Here is a 22,153-nt window from a genome sequence, read left to right as displayed (position 1 = left end):
TAAACAGTAACAGAGTTTAACAGTGGGAAATTGGACAGTCTCTCCCCCTTTCAAGAATTTCCAAGTAAGAGTTTCCAAGTACACAGCTGGTGTCTATTACAACAGCAGGCAACTATTGGGTTCAGCTGAATTAGAGAGCACACACAGCAGCCTCACAAGAGAGGTACACAAGCTGCCTCAGCACCTTCACGAAGGGCATCATTCTCTACAGCCCAGCACTCATACTGCTAGAGTGGGTAACAACTGAGAGGTAACACAACCTCCAGAGACCAAAAAAGGTCAAAAAAAGGTGTTCTCTCATACTGACATATGTGTCAGGCAGCTACAGATTTTGAATCTGGGTAAGTCTGAGACAGTACTACAGGGGGACTTCAATTAGAAGAATGTAAGTTGCATGGAATCCAAACTACCAGATTATTAAGATTAAAAATCTGTCAAAGCTATACAATGCATTCACCACACAGACTAGCCCTTTCTTCTGCACACTGCTATGCTGTACCTCCCTCTACATTTGCATCAGTGTCAACAGCCACCTGGCAAACCCTGGACCTTCAGCAGAAGCTCCACCATTACAGCATTTGACCACCAAGGGTGATGTTTTAGGCAAGCTGTTTAATAATTAGCAAGTCTTACCACAGGATCACAGGTGTGTGTTTTATGCAGGTATGGCAAGCAAAGTAGAAGCAAGGTAATGAGGAAGGCAAACTAGGTGTCTGTCTCTTCCTCATCCTACAGCACAGCAAGGCATCATGCGAGGCAGTGGCTGCTGACAAACAGGGATCCTAGTCTGCTGACAAGCACCTGAAGGAATTTATATAGGCTTCTATCATTAAACACAATTACAGTACAGGCTTCTGTATTAGCAACGCAGCACTCCAAGGATGAACTAGTGTGTTCTCAAACACTAATTTCACACAGACTGACTTATTTCTCATAAGAATACAAGAGAAGCTGAATATTATACAACCACAGAAAGAATCATCAGATTTTCTCTAGTGGCACTTTTAAACTGAGGTGTATTGTTTGCAATACAGGATGCTGCAAAAGCTCCAGCATGTCCAAGTCTAGCACTGGAGTATTTTATGCCCACTGACAGTATCTAATACGCCCATATAATATGCCCACCAGCACAAAGGCAGGCCCAGCAACCTCATGAATAAGCAGATGTAAGCAGCAGCTGCATCCAAAGCATGGGTTTGAATGCTGCTTTAGAGAGTTATAAATGCTTTCATTGATGGTTACATCAAAGATTACCTAAAAGCTGGTAAGCCATCAAAAATTTATCCATCTGGATTGCCTGCTATTTAACTTCCGACCTAATCTGAGAAGTTGCCCACTGTGACTAGTGGCTTGCTTAAGTCATTCAACAAAGTCTTTACACCCGTTTTATTTCAATTAACCACTGCCTTAGTACTGAGTGTACTATAGCACTAAGTGACCGTAAGATTGTCTAGTTACAAACAACTAGAACCACTTGCCAACAAAAGTTTAAAAGCCCTTTATTAATTCAGAAGTGAAACACTGTTATTTAAAGTGAGATAAGTAATGTTTATTAAGGTTCACTCTACTCTAAGGTTTATACAGAGAATGGAATGCAATACAAGCTAAGAGCACACCTCAAAGATCTAACACAACCATCCCCTACTCCCTATAAGGGAACTGTAAAAAAAAATTAAAAAAAATCAGAAAACCAGTTACTGTTTAACTAGTTGCAAGTGGCTTTGTCCAAAGAAGTTAAGCTTGATATTGCATTAGCTTTGTATGCAATAGTTAAGTCTCTACAAGCTGAAGTATCGCATACAGAGGCGTAAGATTTCCTGTGGACACATGAAACCATGTTTTAAAGAGCTACATCACAAGGGTTGTTTAAAATTGCCTAAAAACCAGCCACTAATGACATGCACAGGTCAATAATATTAACTTTGGTAGTGTCAGTCATTTTTGGTCAAATCTGGATTCCACTTTCCACAGTAGCATGTATAAAAACACATCCATCCTGTGCATAAAGCAACACACTTTTCACTTGCTACCAGCTAGAGGCAGGTCTTCAAGACATGGTTGAAGTATTAAAATTTAACTGTTAGGAGCTTGCTTAGTGCTAGATCACATTTTCACTTGTCTATAAGGCAAGACTAACAGGACAAGAAAGTGGTCAAATATTTTTTCCTTTTTTTTTTTAAATGCAGGACAAGAACCATCTTGAAAGTTATATAGCTTTAAGTAACACTAATTTTCCCCACAATGTTTTTGGAAAAAATCCAGTAACTTAACTTTACCTAGCTCCCCAAGCCCCAAGACACATTCTAGTTTGTTTTTCTTTCTGAAGATATCAATACCCTGTAATTACAAGTGTTCTGTTCTTCTTGAGGGAGAAGTCATAGGTGTTTTTATTTACAATGGAGTCAATCCTTAGCACTGTAACTGGACTTGAACAGCTGAAGTGCTACTTTCCATACAGAATCCACACTTAGTTCAGTTTTATTCATTGCAGAGTAAAGTAAAAAGACATCTAATTACACTAATAAAAACTCAGAAGATTTAAATTTGTACTCAAAAAACACTACACATGCAAAGGGAACAATATCCTGCTAACACAACTTCATTTGCTGCTGCATTTGTCTAATATTAACAATTATGAACAGAGCAGTGCAACTAGTATTTGGAACAATCCTTACAGTGTTCGAGTGTCAGGCACAGTACTTCACTTCTCTTCACACCACTGGTTCTCTTTACGTACCTGAAAAAAAAAATTAATATGTTGCAGTGAACTTCTAAGAGTTAACTGTAAATAGCCATAAGCATTCAGGATTACTTACTTATTATGCAGGAAGGCATAAACCTGGAAGCAGCTTTAATTTTTCATGTAGCATTTGCAATTAGAAAGTCAGTCTTCCAGAAACTGACCTGTTTATCAATATAAGCCAAGAAATGTATTTCTCATGCCTAGATTTGATCAAAACAGAATTTTTCCCACCAAGGAAAGGAAACTGACTAGCTTAAGACTAAATCGCTTGTTTCATGGCACAGCACTGAAGGCAAACCAATGTGTACGATTCACTACTTTCATATTTAAACAAGGCATCTTACTCCAATCTTTCTCAACTCTGCTATTTTGCAGTTGGTTTGTTGTTCAAGTTTTAAGATCAATGAGTTCATTAGTTAACGATGAGAATCCAAACATCTTACCTTTATAACCACATGCAACAATACATCTCCAGCACAGCTCCAAAATGGCTAACTAGGGCTCCCAAAAACAATCCTACATGCTTCCTTACCAGACACACCTCCGAGCCAGGAAATCAATATGCTTTGTTTTGACCTTTTCAGGTAATGGACTATGAGCACTGTAGGCACCAAAAGGTCTTCCACTAGTAGCAACCCAATTACCAGGGGGTGGTGTGTTAGTTCACCTTCATTGTTAAAAGGTCAGTTGCACCACACATTAAATCATGAAGTGCCACACAAATTCAGCACAAAAAAACCCAGCTAAATTATAATTAAACCTAGATCAAGTACCTGTGCTTCCTCCTCCTCAGTGAAGTCATTCTTAATATTGAATGTCTTGCGAATTTCTTCTGGAGTCTTCCCCTTGATCATGTTTGCAACTGTCTTGCATGTGACATCAAGCAAACCTTTGATGTCCAAGTAATTTGCAGCCTGTAGAAGAGTTTTCAAATTTAAAGCCTCCATATCGATGTTCTGCCCCTGCAGATGTACTACCAGAGTTACAGTTACACTGAAGTTGTAGAATATTGTAACTGCAAACAGATCATCTCCACTTTAAGAAGCTTCTAGCTAACTCTGAAGTAACAATGCCTAAAACTTGCTTGCCAAACAGAAGGGAAAGTTACTTGTACCACAGAAGATACAACTGCCCTGCTCCCCCTTTTACAAAGAGCTTCAGAAGCCTACAATCATCCAAGATCTTCAGTGTTGAAGTACTATTCCAGCTAGTACTAGCCAAGACAACTAATGCTGCCCCACAGTACCATACAAGGGACAGATTTAAGAAGTCAAAGCTAGGGTTTAAGTTGTATGCGGATCTCCAGTAACATCATCTATTAACAAGCCCCATATTCAGAAAAGCATATTAATTGATAAATGAGCAGGTCTAGATTAATGCCTAGCATTAGGTTAGCAAGCATTCCAACCTCCTCAACAATCTGAGCCAGTATTAGCCAGAACAACTTGCCCTCCCCACATCCCCTTCCCAATGAAGAAATTATTCAAGAAGCATAAAGACTTTGTGAAGTGCACTCGCAGAGCACACTCCACAGGCATAGCCTTTACGCTTCATGAACGAACTTACCAGGATAAGTTCAAAAAGCGTTCCTTGGTCTACTTTCAGAAACTCTTGATCCCACACAGGGATGTCATCTGTTCTTTTTTCTTTGTTCTCATCATCCTCAGGAGGAGGTGGATCATCCTTGTGATGGGTGCACCACTGAATCACCTAATTACAGTTTTGATATTAAGAGTTTTATCCAAATGATTCTCCTGTTGGGCCCCAACTATAACTTACCTTCATTTCAGAAGAAATGCACCTTTTCCTCTAGATTCGTATTAGAATCATGTAGGAACATGCTCCAATACCCAACATTATAATTTTAGAACAACTGATCCCCAGTCCTGGAGTACAACAGCCTTCAAGAATCCCATCTGAGACAGTAGCTAGTTAATTACTCATGATCTTAAAAGCCAGCTGCAGGTGTTCTAAAGTTATTCAACCCTGTGCTAGCACACACAGGACTGCACAAAGAAAACCTAAACCTCATTTTGCAGTGTCTAATCTGTTTGCAGAGACACAATTTTTATTAAACAGAACACTACACAGGGGAAGAGCATAGAGTGGTTGGTAACAGCTATCAGCAGAACATGCTCACCCTAGTGCAAAGTTCACCTGGCAAAAGTCTGCCTTTTAAAAAAAAAACCACACACAACCAAACACTAGCTTGGGAACATGCAATTTCATCACACGATACAAGTAAAATCCCGTCCCATTCTGCCAACCCAAGAGACTTCACAAGTTATTTATGTGCACTTTCACTAGGAAATAATTCCTAACCATTTATTTACCCCAAAACAGTCCAGTGCTTATTTTGGCATAACACTTTCTACTTCAGAGTAAAAAGCATCTTAGAAGACAGCAACGTATTTTTTTGCTTTTCTCCCTTGACCCAACAGTAATCATGGTCTATTACCCAATTTAATACCATTGAGTGCACACAGTGACTACCACACAGGCAGGCTACTGCCAGTATTCTCACCACCACCAATCCCTTAATCCTTACTCTGAACATTTGGATCTCATGAACAGGCACCTCAGTTCACAGAATCCAATAAAAAAATCAGTGCTTTAATACCACAGAATACTAGTGTGCACCACTTCAGCACCTTAGGAAGCCTGTCTGGCCTCCAGCTGCTGTTCCAGAAGGTCACCTCTGTAGGTCTTCTGCCATTATCTGCCTACCAGCCTCATCCCAGTTCTCAGAAACTCTAGATGCCTAGGTTCATGCACCCCAAATTGGTTAAGCTTGTAGCTAGCACAGGAAGAATATTTTTAATACAATAGTTCATAATACCCAACTCCAACATGAATTTCACATTTCATTACTGCCACATAACCCTACTGTTTTCAGCATCTTACCTTTTTTAAGATAGCTGCATTAACATTTGGAAGAGGGACTGGGTCATCATCACCTTCATCATCCATTCCCAGATCTAAAAATGGAAAGATGACTAAGCAATCAGCAGGCAAAGCCACTTGTTCTTTTTCTGAACTGGGCTGCTTCACCAATTCTCCACTATTCTAACAGTGAGGCTGAACAGATTGGTAGCAAAGGATCTCTAACTGGTGAAGCCAGTACCTTTTAGAAAGCTTTGTGGAGCCACAGCTGCATTACACATACAAGGTTATACCAAGTTTAGGCTAAGTGGCTAATCAGGCTACCTCATCAAATGAGAGCATCAACAAACCACCAGTTAAGCGGTCAGTTACTTGTCAGAGCAGAACCTGCTAGTTCAGTGTCCTGGGAAGAGGAGACATTGGAGGAATCAGACACATGTATGGATTTTTACCACTTTCAACAGTTCAAAGTGCAAGTTCAACCGAAATGTTCCAACTGAGATCTCCCATTCCATTTCTTATTTAATAAGAATTCAGATCTACTGTGGTAAGTAGAGACAATGTTTTGTCTTCTACAGGAGCAGTAAATACTTCACTGTAGTGCAGAGATGCCAGTTATCTGGCCTCCGAAGCACTCATACCGATTCTCATCGGCTGAAGTTCACATGCTAAGACAGCAGTATAAATCCTTCACTCAAAAAAGCATTTATAAAGCACGCTTCCAATACTCCTTGCTTTCAAAGACTGCCAGCATGCTCAAGACAGATTTGGATAAACTTTGTCACTTTGACCCCTTGATATGATTAAGGAATCAAAGTAAAAAATGAGAAAAACAAAATCTGTACTTGATATGCAGAACAAATACTACATTACCCATCTTTGATCAGAGAATATGCTTTTTTATTACACAAATGCGAACAGTTGGATGACACCCCAGCTGTCAAAGATTAACATCTTGTAATTAGTTATGTAATCTAGTAACTATGCAGACCTTCACTCATTATATGCACAGATAAGCCAATTCTACATCACCAAGGAAATTCATTTTTAAGAACAGATGACTGTCACACAGGCATCACTGATCAAATCTGTGCACAATTAAAATAGCATGTACTTCTGTATTTAGGCAAGTCAACTACTGTTATTAATGGGATATTAATTAGTACTACCTTTTGTTTGGAAAAACTAACTTCATAGATTCAGAAACTAAAATACTGACATTAAGGGGTACTGCGTACATCAATTAATGGAAACTTCAAATGCATACTTTGAACATGGTGACAGATACTAGAGTAACAAGCAACCAGTCCAAAATTGTTGGTATGGGGAAATAATTCAAGCAATATCTCAAGTTCAGTCAACTCTGCTCAGCTTGCCCCCACCACCTCCAAAACAGCAATTTCATCTGTTATCAGAAAATTAATACTTCATTGGTGGTCCCATGATGCTCGACAACCCCACCTTTCAGCTCCTCCCTTTTCAACTGTAGCAGGCAGCACACAAAACATTGTTTATTAACTGATGCTTAACCGGCTGTACTGCAAATGCATTTCATCTGTACTAGAGTATCAGGTCTCACCCAGATTAGTGAGAGGCTAGTTTACATTGCCTAGCTTACAACACTTACCACGTGTAACTTCCCTTTCATCAACACCCAAGTGTCACTAAACACCGGCAGTGACACAGCTTCTGCATGAGAAAACTGAGAAGAATTGCGTTTCCTAACGTAATCCAACCAACTGCTATGTTTCCTCCTCGTGTTGCTAGTCATGTTCAACAGCATCTTACTAACAGAATGAAAGTGTTCAATGCTTGGAGTATACATAAACCCAGTAAAAATAAGGGTGAAATAAGGTGTCACAACCAGACACAGATTTATACCCAAGAACATAATTTTAACTACATCTACAGAAAGACTGTTTTCTAAGTTAATTCATGAATACACCCAAAAACTGGAAAAAACCACCAGTAAACAATGAGGATTTGCACTAGAGGGATTAGACACAGTTTGCACTGTATCCTAGCCATCTGGCAGATTTCCCCTCCCCCGCCACAAGTTCTTTTGTTTCAAATTTATGTCAGCAGGAGATCAGAACTAAGCATTTATCCCAAATAATTCAACTGCATCCACAATATAGGTTTCACTTCAGCTCTTTCTTCATTGCACTGGTTTACAATCTCCCACCCCATTTAAAAGATACTTACATCATAAGGCTGGTTTGTAGGATTAAATAACCTTAGTTTTTAGTATTATGAGATGTTCTGTTTGCTTAGCTTTTACAAAACTGAAGTAGGCTGTAAGCAAGGCAGTGGGGTGCTTCTATTTTACTAGCTTCCCTGTGAGTGCTCTTAACAAGAGGACTGAACTTTAAGCTTTTTGCAAGAGCACATCCACCCAAAACATAGTTCCAGCTACAACAGCAATTGTTTCAGCTGCTCTGACATAGGACAGCGAGCTGCTTCACAGGACTGAGAATCCATTTTCAGCACAGTACTAGTTTGTCTCCTTTGGTCACAGCTACTGTTCAAGAGGCTTCCTTGAATACATTGCTATCTCCACACGAGCTAGTGGGCCTCAAGGCTTCACACTCTTACCTTCCAGCATAGTCTTTATAGTTACAGACTGTTTTGCAATTTCAACATCAACTTCAAAGATTTCTCCATCTGAACTCTGTAGTTTAATTGAAGGCATCTACAAGAGAAGGACAGTTATTTCCACACAATATTCAGCAGATGTTACAGGTTTTGCTGACTTGAGGATATACATTAATTTATACTGCTTCTTACCAACAGCAGATAGCCCAGTGCCACTTAAAGCATACTCAGATTATTCACTGCTTGAATCAACAGGCCTAAATTCATTAATCCTCATGCTTAAGAAACAGGATTGGTAGAAGCCTAACACTAATTTAAGAGAATTTTAATTTTAAAGCATAAAATATACAACATTAGCCAACAGCACTACTTTTTTTCCATGCAACACTAGAGCTACCTTTCCTTTGAATTAACTCAACAACAGTTCCAAAAAAAACTTCCTTCTCTTCAAATCCAAACAATTGCTATTCATTTTGACTACTCAAGCTACTTTTGAGATCTGACTTCATTTAAGTGAAAGCCTCTGGAAGAGAATCACAAAACTGAGGTTGGAAGGAACCCCTCTAGACAGAGCCAGGTCCAGCCTCCCTTGCCCCAGAGTCAGACAGACAGATTGCTCAGGATCAACAGCTTTCCTTCAGAAAAACATTTGTTTTTCTGAAGAGATTAAAAAGCAATATATCACTACAAGAGAGTCTTTCAGCACTCAATACTACTCTTACAAAGTAGCAAGTTAGATGAGCACTTTGTTAGCATTAAGAATGGCTAAGATGACTCTGCATTTTAACAAAGTTTTTCAAACAAACTGTAACAAGACCAAGAATAAACAGAAGCAGCAGACTGCAAAGAAGTTATAACTGAAAAATAATCAAATTTTACAAGAACGCATCTTTGCAAATACTTTACAACTCAAACCCAGAAGTAATGCACTTGATGCAGCAGCCAGTAGGTTACAACTTCTGCCTGAAACTACACATGAAGTCTGTTTGGGTATCACTGCACCTGAACCAACTGACTTGAAAGACATGATAATCCTAAGTGCCTGGCCACATAAACTTTATTAATCCGTTCTCAACAAACTGGCAGGATGTGTTGAGAGTTCCTTTACCACTCCAAATGTTTGTTAGCAGCAGACCACTGCAAGAGGTTTTGGGTGGGTTTTTTTCTTTCCCTCAAGTTATCTCCTTGAGGACCTCTAAAGCATGTATATATAAATACAACCCAGAAGGCACTGTAAAGAGGAGCTCCAGGAACAGAGAATATCAAACCAATTTAAGTTAATTTTCAAGTGTTCTTCTCCCACCAAACCTAAGAAGTATGCATGCTAGTTCCTTACAGTACTTTAACTACCAAAATTGAATTAGCTAGACTACTTTCAGCAAACTTACACTACCCCTTTTTGAATGCCTCCAGTAGCTCATCAGTATGGCTGAGCCTGACACTACTGCAACAAACCCAGTCCAGTGGAGGCCAGCCAAAGCACACAAAGCTTAATAAGCAGCTCACACCAGTCTGAAGCTCTCATTGCTTTAATTTCCATTTGGCAGAGCAAGTAGTTAGTTAATATTTACCCAGTAACGAAATGATATGACAGCACTACTTCTAATTAAGATGGGTGTTCTGGAGGGGCACAGTCACGACTGTTCCAAAGATACAAACACACACACGCACAAATAAAATCCATGTTAAAGCATAGTTCTGAGTTGGTAGTTTGAATGATGCTCTAAAAAAAAAAAAAACAAGCACTTATCTAGGCATAAATTTCAGATTTAATGCATCTGTTCTTGCAGTGATTGTCTGAGAGCACTCAAGAACAAACCCAGCTTCACATGCCAGCCTTCCCGTGCTTGTGTCTAGGATTACATAATGCAGCAGCACGGAGCCAGCAAGGCAGGGATGCTGCAAGGCCAGCCCCTGAAGAATATTTGCATTAAGACCCTTGTATCACCCAAACCCATTTCTTGCAAGACCTTTAGGTCATTGTTATGGGTCAGAATCAGGTCGAAAGAAGCTAATCTACTGCCTCATCATTGATAAGGGATAAGGATTTCAGCCATATTTCATTATTTTTATATCACAGAGCTCAATCTCCTGGAGGAAGAAGAAAAAAAAAAAGTCATTTTTTAGCAAACTGCAGTACAGCTCTGGAAATAGACTGGCCTTGGACAGCAACACAGCTGGGTGACTAAGCAGACCAGTCCTAAAAGCTTTATTCAACAACAGCAAAACAGGTTGGGAGCTCGTCAAAAGCCAAACCTGAATTACAACGGTAATTTGCATGTATAAGCCTGAAACACAGAGCTCAGCCATCTAACACGGCGCTACTGGGCAACTCTGCCTCCCAGAGCTATTCCGGATGGATGCTCGCTCCTTCCCCTCCGCTTCCCGGTGCCACCGGCTGTAGGGCCGCGCTTACTGACTCAGCTCAGCGCCGCGGCCCCAGCCCGCCTCACTCCGCCGGGGCGGCAGGGACAGCCCGCCGGCCGCCTCGGGCACGGCCGGGCTCCGCAGGTGCGGCGCGGCCCGGGGTGGGGGAGCACCGCCGCCCGATTTACCGGTCCCGCACCACCCCCCCGCCCGCTTCAGCCCCGCGGCGTCCAGGACGGGCTCAGCCCCCAGTGCACACCCTCCTCCCCCGCGGCCCGCCCGCACCAGCACCTGGCAGCCCCGCCGCCCTCGCCAGGCCGGGCCCGCCTGCCGCAGCCAGCCGGCCCCGCCACCCGGACCCTACCGCCGCCGCCGCCCCCGTGCAGCCCCCTGAGCCCCGCAGGCCTCACCGTGAGGCGGCGGTGGCGTCCGACTCCGCGCTGACTAGACCTGGCGGCGGCGGCGGCAGCGCTCAGGGCCCAACTGCGGCGGCGGCTTTATATGGCGGGAGGAAAGGGGCGCGGGGGAGGAGGCAAGGACCCGCCGCTCACTGCCTCGCAACCGCCGGGCTGCCCGCAGCGAACGCCTGACCGAAACACCCTACCCGCCTCCCTAAACGGCGCCCAGAACAGCTGACGGTAAAGAAACTGGCCACGCCGTCCTCTGCCGGGTGCGGGGAGCGGGGGCAGCGGGGCGGCAGCGGCGGGACGGGGCGGCGCGCGGCGGGTCTTTCAGGCAGCGGCGCGGGCGGCCCCGGGGCCGCGCAATGGGCGGGGGCGCCTCGCACGGGCCAACGGCTGCGGCGTCTCCTCCCCCCCCCCCCCCCCCCCCCAGCCTCCCCCGGGCCTGAGGGGCCGCCCCGGCCACCGGCCCGGTGTTGCGGGGGGAGGCCGGGCCGGGACCCTCGCCCGGTGGGGGGATAGCGCGGTGTCCCCGTGGAGAGCACCCGTGATGGCGAGGGGTGCCCGCCGGTGCGGCTTGTGGCAGCTGGAGGCCGGCCGGGTGCCCTCCTGGGGGAGCGAGCGGCCCGCGGGCACGGCGGCCATCCTGTGCACCGAAACACGGCTGTTCGGAGTCGCGGGGACCTGTCACCGAGAGCCCGCGCTGGGGGTCTCCCTCCTAGCGGGGCTGCACGGGGAGACAGCCCAAGCCCCCCGCGAGGGCCCCTGAAGCAGGGAGCTGGGCCAGGCAGCTCCTGCCCCTGGCAGCCCCCCCCCGCAGTAACCTAGCGAAGCGCCATCTGCAGCGGACGCAGAAAGCAGTTTAACCAAAAGGCTACACTGAAAAACTGGGTAATTTCAGATTGTTACAACAACAGGTTGCTGGCCTCAGCAACGGCTCAGGACAGTTCACGCTGCTGGAAATAGATTTAGGTCTAACAAGCAACCACTGAACATCTGCCCTGGGGCCCACCAGGAATTTTGGTCTGTACAGCTCTGCCCGTGGCCAGAGCCCATGGAAGCATCTCCAGACACCAGTGCACAGGGAGCCACCAGGCCCGAGGACGGACTAGCAGCCAGGAACCACCGGGATGCAGCCAAAGCAGTGCTGCGTTGGCACAAGCACCCCACCTAACATCTCCTGAAAGGTCAAGAGCATGGGGTCAATAGTGACGGGCATTAGGTTTTCAGGATTGGATTTTCAGGAAAGGAGGGATCTGAAGGTTTTTGCTCAAGTGAGGAAGGCAGAGCAGGGTATGAGTGCACCAAAGTAACCATGAGGTGTCCGTGGTGCTGTCACACAGAATTTGCCCTGTGCTCTGCTGCTGAGCCCAGTTTTGCATCAGCTGTCCATGGCAAAGTGGCTTTTAGGTAGTTAAAATATTTATGCAGTGACAACTGATGATGATGACAATTTGCTTTACTTGAAATCTTCGTTGCAGATGTCTACAGAACTGAAGAATGTGTTCACAGCATTTCAGTGCGTACATAGCCAGGCTGTCTGTAAGCAGACTGGTACCAGCAGCAGCATTCCACTGCAGAACAACAGTATAGTGGCATAAGTCACAGTTTTCCCCTTCCTTGTGGTCTCAGGGTGTCCCAGGCTGTGCCCCACACCTTACTGAACAAATGACAGCCAGACCCACTAGAAAATACCTTCTAATGTAAAGGATTTTCCTGAGATTCAGAAATTCTCAGTTAAAAAGCTTGCTTTGCTCATTTCAGAGTCCACAGCCCAGGACAGGAGCCTCGCCACAGAAGTATCAAGTCTTCTTTCTTTTTTTCCTTAATTTTCTATCTGAATGACATAACTAGCGACACCACACACACTAGAAGTATTTAATATTAAATAGTCTGTTGGTTAGGGCTGACTCCCTGGAGAGATGGAAAACTCAAATGCAGATTCTCAGCCAGGAAGAATCTCTTAGAGCTCAGGTGACAGTGAGGCTACTCTACATCACGTACTATTACTTAAATAGGTTTCACTAAACATTCCAAAGAACTGTCAGAGACAACTGCCTGATGGGGGAATCTTGTTTCTTGGGCTGTAGGATGCCGAGCAACTCGTTAGTTACAGCATGCTTGAAGATGACTCTGAGCAACCCAATCTGACTTTGAAGATGGATCTAAATTGAGAATGTGGTCCAGAGGACCTTGGTGGTCCCTTCTAGCCCGAATTACTGTGGGCTTCTGTAACATGCACTTCAGCCAAACTCTTTGTAACAGCTGAGGGAGCACCCAAAGATGTCAGGTAATGCTTATACAACAGACTGATGCTAGCAGAGGTTCCTCAAAGATCCTAGTATTAGTAACGAGATAAGCTGTTTGTTCACCATTTATGAGGACCTAGTTATCATATTTTTAATTCATATGTATCACATATAGATATGTGAAGCCTCCAAACTATGCCAAATGTGACCTTTTGATTGTGCCGTCATCACATTTACCTCTTCCTAAGTCACTCCATCTCTTAGTCCAATGATGAGAACCACGTTCACTGCACTAAAAAAAAAACCCACCACTGCCTTTATTTTCCTATAATGTTCTTTTTTTAATTTCTATTAAAACTCCTTAGCTTAGAGGATCAGACTACAACAGAACATGGTCTGTGGAAAACATATCTGCAAATCCTAAATCCCCTTCCTGATGTTGCCAAAGACCAAGGTTTCTGATTTGGCTCTTGTTCAGCAAGCACAAGCTCTCGGACTTCGAATCAGGCTCCACAAAGGGGGGATGGGATTTGCTGTCTACACCAGAGAGATCTAATAAAATCTAGGAACAGGCAGAAAGCTAAGTTCCATGCTTAATTATGGTCTGCATGTGAAGTTAATTTGAAGCGATACTGTTGATGAGCTTTATACTTGAGATAACTTTCTGAAGGAGAAAATTCAGTCCACAGTGGACTTTGAATTTAGCTGTTGAATTAGAACTCTGGAAAAGTTAAAACAACAAAAACATCCCACACCCAAAAAAAGTGGCAGACGGCTGTCATAGATAGGCTCTAATCACAGGACGGCCACCTCCCACTGTGCCCTACATATCGTACAATGAACCTCCCCAGCCAGTCCAGATGCTTTCTGTTATCTGTCATGAAAAAGCAGCTGCTGCAGCATTGATAGCCAAAGTGCTGCAAGTAAGTCAGTATTAATAACACAAAAGACCCATCCTTCACTAAAGCGGCAAGGCAAAAAGATTTTTCAAAAAATGGGTGGCCCAGTTTCAGTTGTTAGGCACGTAGGTAATCGTCACAATGCAAATAATCATAAACCTTAGCATTGCCACCCTGAGCCATAAAGATAATCACACCACGTATGAGCCATAGGTAAATCACAATTAAGGACCTTTTACCACTGAGAACCCAGAGGAAGGGACAAGCTTAACACTAAAGCAAATACCTGAAAAGACTGGAGCACCCAAGATCAGTGCAAGCTTGATTTAATGCTTATCAGATCCAGAAGAGCTATGACCTACATACTTGCAGCATCCCTGGGCTGCGGGCACAGCTAGCTGAACAGCAATGCAGCAGCAGGGGGAAGGGGGTTTTAACACACAGAACATTAGGGAGCAGCCTCCCAGACACAGTGCTGCTGCATCTGTTCCACGACCTTGGATTCTCGGATTCTCTTCCTGGCTATTTCAGGCAAAATTTATTGTGCCCCCACCCCCCCACCCCCAGCCCTCAAAACACTTCATATTCTCCACTTTACAGAGAAACTGTTTTGGGGTTTTTTTTGTTGCTGGGGGGAATTCAGAGACTATGGAGATAACACACTGAGTATTTTTCAATACCAGAAGCGTGACGTGGGATTGTCAAAGCCTAATGAGAACCAGGCTTGAAAGAGATCAGCTTTGCTCCATCAACAAGCTGGGAAACTTCACAGAACTCAGCCTGGATTCCCTGAGCTGCAGGGATGGGATGCTGGGGAGGGCTGAACTTGAGGAGTCCTGAGAGCACAGCTGCGCTAGCAGAGAGCGCCCAAAATGATTTGCTGGAAAGTGAGGTGTGAACATAGAATCTGAACAAGAACCTAATCCACATGTAGGGGAGGATGAGACTTGCTGCAAAAAATCCTTTCTGCCCCCCCCCCCCCCCGCCCCCCCCCCCCAGAATACAGATGGTGAGGAATTTTTTTTAAAACAAGCAGCTATATCAACAAGTTTAAAAAAAACAACAAAAAACAACCTGGTTTAGTGTCAAACCAGAAAACATCAGAATTATTCATGTGAGAGAGTTGGTAGAAAGACATTGCTGAGCTCAAAGGCCTGTGCCAGTGCTGTTTAAAGCAATCTTGCAACAATGCAGCAACAGAATAGGAAAATTCTTGTTCTCAGTACAACTCTGGAAAAAGGTCATTATTGCATTTCCAACTTCCATTACCTAAAGGGGCCTACAGGAAGGCTGGGGAGGGACGTTTTACAAGAGCGTGTAAGCAACAGGACAAGAGGAAATGGCTTTAAGCTGAAAGAGGGGAGATTTAGATAGCGGGAAGAAATCCTTCCCCGTGAGGGCGGCGAGGTGCTGGCACGGGCTGCCCAGAGCAGCTGTGGGTGCCCCATCCCTGGCAGTGCCCGAGGCCAGGCTGGACGGGGCTGGGGGCAGCCTGGGCTGGTGGCCGGTGTCCCTGCCCGTGGCAGGGGGTGGGACTGGGTGGTCTTCAAGGTCCCTTCCAACCCAAACCGTTCTGTGGTTCTATGATGGATCAAAACTTGTATTACAGGAACACCCACGAGGTGCTGTTGCTTTCCATCCAGGTTGTACCCCAGCAATGCAGGACAACAGGTGGCAGAGGCCACCGGTTGGATGAGAGTCCAGTTAACACCGATAGACTGACAAACCCCAGTAACTAAATCCTGTCGAGCAGACACCAGCTGTGGGGTTTGTTACCAGCTTCTGTTTCTTTCCCTAATGCCACTCTCATTGCCCTTACATAACTACAGGGATGCAAGAGAGTTTAGAAGACTAAAGATGGGGGGAAGATTAAAAACAGAAACACACCTACCTCATGCGTATTTGCAGCATCTACTTCCTACCCTCATCCTCACTCCACCTCCACTCAGAGATTTCTGTACCAGTTGTGCCCTAGCACCCTTTCGGATCCCTCGGGCTGCTCCGACGGAGTCACCCACCCACCGCCTGCCCGGGCAGCGCCGCCGGGACCAGCCTTGCGGGCGGCCCCGGTCCCGGTCCTGGTCCCGGCGGGGCGGGCACGGCCAGGCGGTGGCGCCGGGGCTCGCTCCGGGAGCGCTGCGAGCGGCCTCGGGGTCCCGCCAGCGCTGCGGGAGGAGCGGGATTGCTCTAGGTGATCTGGAGAACTCGCTTAGCAGGCTTCCTTTAAGCGGTCTTAAGCGGCAATGTATAAAAAAATTGTGAATATCCTTGATAACCAAGCGTGAGCCTAAGTGAACTAGGTTAGTGTCATGGTTTAACCCCGGCTGGTAATTCAGCCCCCAGCACCGCTCGCTCACTCCCCCGTGGCGGGATGGGGGGAGCACTGGAAGGGTAAAAGTGGCAAAACTCACTCGGGGGCTGAGATCAGGACAGTTCAACAGGCAAAGCAAAAGCCGCACAGGCAGAGCGAAGCGAGGAACCCGTTCACCGCTCCCCAGGGCAGCCGGTGCTCAGCCATCCCCAGGGCAGCGGGGCTCCATCCTGCCTAACAGGGGCCGGGGAAGACAAACGCCACCACTCCGAACGTCCCCCCTTCCTTCTCCTTCCCCAGCTCTATGTGCTGAGCACGAGGCTCATGGCAGGGGACATCCCTGGGGTCAGGCGGGGTCAGCTGTCCCGGCCGTGCCCCCTCCCAGCTCCTTGTGCCCCCCAGCCCGCTCGCTGGCGCGTGGGGTGAGGAGCAGCAGAGCCCTTGGCTCTGTGTAAGCCCCGCTCAGCAGGGACTGGGCAGCCCTGTGTTACCAGCACCCTCCCCAGCACAAACCCAAACCAGCCCCGTAGCAGCTACCGGGAACACAATTAACTGTCCCAGCCAAAACCAGCACAGTTAGCTTTATAGGGCTGCACGGCACCAGTCTTCAACCTTGGAGCTATTCAAAGTCCAAAAAGCAGATTCCAGGCTGGTTATGACACCACAGACGATAAAGAGCAGTTGCTGTACGGTTTCAAAGTCCATGGGAATAAATACAGCATGTTTCAGAAGCAGTCTAATTCAAAGCATTTTTAAAAGACATTGCAGAGGAAAAAGGACAGTCCAGTAACATTTTGAGATGGATTAGCTAAAACTAGATAAATTCACGACCAGACACAACAGAGAACCCATCACCAGCCTGTTGCTGAGAGAGGGAAGAAAGGAGAACAGGCTCCCAGGGAGCCATGGCACCCCCTCTCCTGGGCAGGCATCCCCACTTCAGCGGTGGTGGCTGCGGTTCTCCGCTTCCCCAAGGAGAAACGTGGTGGTGGAAAAGGAGCGATGCTGCCTGCAAAGTGGGTCAAGCATGGAATGAATGCTGTAGGATCCTCTCAGACACAGCTCCTCCACCGCCCCCCACCCCTTTTTTTTCTTTATAAAATAAGGAGGCAGAAAGAGCAGTGGTCACTGACCACTCTTGCACTGACTGCTACAATAAAGGGGGTTTCACAGCAAGTTTCATGATTAAGGCAGGGCAGTGGTGGGTGTTTTTTCAAACTCCTGAAAAATAAAGGCAGTTGGGAGCCAGACTAAAGCCTTTTGGCCTAATCCATTATGCAATTATCAGTTTAAATAGTACACTACTCTTTGACAGTTCAGCACTTTTGCTTTCAAATGCATAATCCAGAAAACAGGTTTTATATTTAATGAAAATTTACAAATGTAAAAAACCAAAAACAACCCCCCCCCCCAAAAAACCCAGTTGTGTTTTGGGGAAATCTAATGAGGAAGATGTATACAAAAGCCAACGAGATGACCAAACAGCAAAAGTTTAGTTTGATTTACACAACCCCACACAGCAATACAAATGTCTGCAAAATGAGCAGTCTTCTCATCAGAAGCACCTGCCTACAGATTTTTATCCAGGATGCTCACCCCTAATGACACAGCTCCTCTTCCATCACCAGTCCCAGGGCGGCAGAAGGTGGCACAATGCAGCCATTGGCAAGGCCAGATGAAAGGAACCGATACTGGTTTGCAGCTACTGGAACATCCCCACTATATTTTTCAGTTGATGTTCTGCAAACCACAACCAAAGCCTTGACAGCCGTTTGATGAAGAAGCTAACAGGATATCCACCAATCCCGAGCCTCGTGTGCCGTAACCCCGCAAGGTGCTGTTTTCAAGACCGAAACATCGTCTGGAAGGGACCTCAGTCTCCCCCGTGAATGAACACCAGCACCAGCACAGCTCAGCTGTGGCTTTTCCTAGCCCAGTCCTGAAAACTTCCAAGATGAAATATTCTGCAGCCTTGCTGGTTAACCTGTTCCAGTCCTACAGTGCCCTCCTATTTTAAAAGCTGCATGTCCAGCCTGGTTTTATATGTTTATTTATATGTAGCATTTAGGTACTATTAGTGATTGTTTTATACAACAGCAATCAATTTAATCTTCATCCAAAAGCACTTCTGTTCACCGTACGGTAATTAAAAGATCAGGAGCTGTAGTTCAACCCATCTTAAAGAGTAAAGCTTTTAAGCCACAGCACAGGTTTTAAAAAGCTAAAACACAGAGCACTGCTTAATTTAAAACCAAATGTGTTGTTTCAGCCTTTTTTTCCTGTATATATGCCAAAGAACTCTGGTCCCTCGCTCAAGAGAGCAGCTCGCCTTTATTCTCATCCAAAAGGAGTACAGCCAAATGAATTAGAGCACCGAAATAACTTTTTTAAAAACCACAGTAGGCTGACTCATGAACTGCTTACTCTGCAGGGCTTTTTTAGTGTATTCATGGGTACTGCAAGATCTCTACAGTCCCGTGCAATTTTCACTTGATACTTTAGCTGTTTCCAACCTTCTCCTGGAACTTGCACAGAACCGATACTCCGTGCAGTGACCACTGTAGCATACAGAGGACACCCTACGCACTCTACACTTCAAAAACCATGGCTTGCAAACATTTTGCTCCAAAATCTAAGCTCGTATAAACTATGCATATGGTTGCAAAACCCACGTTAATACTAAAAAGCTATTTCTCTCATGTAAAACTTTCCTTTAACTATGCAAAACCCCCTAAAACGTATCTTGAGTTTCCATGAGTTCTCAGCATACAGACCAAACAAGAAACAATTAAAGAGTTATAAATGAGTGTCTGACAGGTGCATAAGGAAGTGGTGAGAGTGGAGCCACACCTTCAATTAATTGAATTTGGAGCAGCATTTAATTTGAAATTCAAAATTGTGATTTGATCATGCTTGCTTCTTCTTACAGAGCATTTTTGCCACAGGAACAAGCACATTTATCCTTCAGCTCCCTTTTGCTCCTCAGGTCACAGCTCCGATAGCAGGAACCGCGCTCCAGTGTTACTAAGGAAATTAAGGGGTGAGAGGGGGGAAAAACAGAGGAATGGGTTTATTCAACTATGAAAAAAGGGCCAAAATAAAGCCAAAAGCTAGCACTTGTGTACCAGTCAGTCCTGGTTTGTACGTGACAATCTTTTACCATTAAGATTCAGGTCGTGTTTCTAAATTGCCGAAGACTTTGTCCCAGGCTCTTAACGCACAATTCTTTTATGGAAATGACTTTCAGTCATACTATAAAAAAAAAGAAAAAAAATCCCCTCATGCAGAATGTGGAACCGTGGACTGGCAGGCATCAGTAAGTCTCAGAAATCTTTTCTCTACTAACATGTCCAGATGGACTTTTGAAACTAACCAGCCTGAAACATAGGCAGAGGAAATGTCAAAGCTTTCGGCAGCAATGTCCACTCACCACCTTTTCCCCTCCCCAAGGCAGAATTTATCGTGTTACCATCCGGACACCCGGGGAAGAGCGAGGTAACCAGCTCTGTCTCTCTGCACTTGCCTGTGCGTCAAGTATCCTTCCAGGCTATTACCAGATCTAAAATCGGTAATGCTGCCCGGGCACTCGAAGCAGGGATACTGAACACGTATGCAAATGTCAGCAGCTGGAAACAATCTGACACGGGCACAAGGACAAACACACATGCTGGTTTATCTTGGAGAAAAGGTCCCTTGATGCCCACAGCACTCCCCGTCACTCACCGAGGGAGCTCCGGGGCTCTGCAAAGACGCAGCAGGGCAGCTCACCGGGACGGCTGCCTGGAAGGCAACTGGCAGAGGGGGCCACAGGAGGGATACAGCATAGGATGGGAACTGGCAGAAAAAAGGTTTAGAGTGCAAAAAGGGGAAAAAAAACCCTGGCAAATCTGTGTACTTCAAATGTCCCATTTTTCCTTTCAAAAGCAGTTATTGAATATTTCCCTGTGTACGAGTGTAATTTTGTCTCATTTTTGACATAATGATGCCTTAGTTCAGAAGGACAGGCCTCCACAAATGACGGGTGCTTGCCTCTGTCTGATAAGCAAATTCAGAGAAATAGCTAAATGACAGGTCCTCATTAAGTGTGACTGAAGTAAAATGAAATTTGGTAAGCTCAAAACCCTCTCCCATCTATCCAACAACAGGATTCTACCAGCTACCCAAATTGTGAGAAACAGAAGAAAAAGAGGAAGTGTTTAGAGCAGTTCATACAAAAATGTCCGGTTTCATTCATGGCTGCCTTCTGACAACTTAAAACCCCAACGTCGCCCTCCTCACTAAAAACTGGTTAAATTTTCCTGCTTAAAAAACACTGAATTGCCACAACATGCCATTCCCCGCTACTCCTATTTCACATTTTATGGAATTCACCAGTCTCTGTAGTGAAGGAGGAAACATCAACGCTCATCTCCAAAGCAAGTACAAATCCTAATCATGCTCATCGCTCTGTGGTCAGCATCCTTGCAGTCTGCAGCAAAGGAAGTTTTTGCTCACATGAACCAATCAATCAGCTACCAATGAATCAGACAGTAATTATATCTGAAGTTTTCTTTCTCCTCTTGAATCTTCCAAACATGCCTTTAGCTGGTTAGTACTGCTGGTGGCCAATCTCCATCAAAGTAACAATTTTTTGTTCACAACATGATATCCTCAATGAAATCTTCAAATGGCCAGTCAGCACAATTATGGGGTAAAGTGCAAAAGCTGGAGTGACTTTCAACATTTTCCACCGACTTTAGTAACAACTGCTTGTATTTGTGTACAGACACTGAACAAATGAACAGGCTGCTCCCCCCAGAGCAGATGAGTCACACCAATTAAAGTAGCAGAAAACAGAAAATAGGGTGAAGTCATTACTCTTGAAGGAATGGTGTCAATTAAGGCACAAAGTTCTATCTACAAAAACATTTAGAGAGAAAGGAATTTGAAGGGAGCTACTCTCTACAGCAAAGGATTATTTTTTCTTAATAGTGATCAAAGCAAAAGTTCCCAAGATACTAAAAAAAGACACTTCAGATGCACTTATTTTTGGTATGCGCTTCTTCCTGTAGGAGATCAAACTGCAGAAGACTGAATGCTCTCCAGAAACCATTTGGAATCCAACCTACAGGACAAGTCTGAATTTTTGCTGAAGAAAAAAAAAAAAGGCACCACTTAAGCCTTTCAGAAAAGGGATGAAGTAATGCTTGGTGAAATGCAGCACCTTCTTTGCCAGTTGGAGAATTAAGCAGTCCTCCAGCAGAAAAGCAAGAAAGCCCCCGAAAACATGTCTAGGTCTAAGCCTCCAGGTAGGATAGACATCTGCAAAATATCTGTATTTTCCCTTAGAAGCAAACAGTGTAAAAAAATAAAAATCCTCCATGTTGTTGCAGAATCTACATTGTGCCCAAGGAATTTAAAGTCTCTTAAACAATATGAATATTAAGAGTCCTCTATTAAAGCAACAGCCAGGTACGTCTTTTCAAGATATGCCCAGGAAATTTCAAGCACAAGCCTTAAGAAGGCATAAAATTTGAATTTGTTTTGAACAACAGAATCAAATTGGGATTCAAATTCTGAAACAAGTCAGTAGAAAGGAAATATTTTAACATAAGTTAACATAAAATACCAGTATTTTTCAGAATGGAAGCTTGGGCAATACACATAGCACTAAATTTCAAGTTATTTCCTTTAATATTTAGAAAACTGGTTTTATTCTTAGTTTT

General features: G+C 44.7%; 1 protein-coding gene across 4 annotated transcripts; it reads right to left on the bottom strand.

Annotated features, from left to right (window-relative positions):
- Positions 1 to 592: 592 nt before the first annotated feature.
- Positions 593 to 16,050, bottom strand: SKP1 (S-phase kinase associated protein 1). Of its 4 annotated transcripts, XM_056348020.1 has the most exons (7): positions 10,999 to 11,153; positions 8,222 to 8,318; positions 5,648 to 5,721; positions 4,310 to 4,453; positions 3,517 to 3,657; positions 2,676 to 2,737; positions 593 to 801 (listed from the first exon to the last, which is right to left on the bottom strand). In XM_056348020.1, the coding sequence occupies exons 2-6, from the start codon at positions 8,316 to 8,318 to the stop codon at positions 2,702 to 2,704; spliced, it is 492 nt and encodes a 163-aa protein (XP_056203995.1). In that variant the 5' UTR covers positions 10,999 to 11,153; the 3' UTR covers positions 593 to 801; positions 2,676 to 2,701. The 4 variants fall into 4 exon arrangements, with proteins under 4 accessions (XP_056203995.1, XP_056203997.1, XP_056203993.1 ...); XM_056348022.1 differs by lacking the exons at positions 593 to 801; positions 10,999 to 11,153 and adding an exon at positions 16,029 to 16,050 and having other exon boundaries at positions 1,484 to 2,737; XM_056348018.1 differs by lacking the exon at positions 593 to 801 and having other exon boundaries at positions 1,484 to 2,737.
- Positions 16,051 to 22,153: the final 6,103 nt, after the last annotated feature.

The sequence above is a fragment of the Falco biarmicus genome, chromosome 8 (genome assembly GCF_023638135.1).
Source record: "Falco biarmicus isolate bFalBia1 chromosome 8, bFalBia1.pri, whole genome shotgun sequence".
Classification (NCBI taxonomy): Eukaryota; Metazoa; Chordata; class Aves; order Falconiformes; family Falconidae; genus Falco; species Falco biarmicus.
This window is presented reverse-complemented; position numbering and strand designations above follow the sequence as displayed.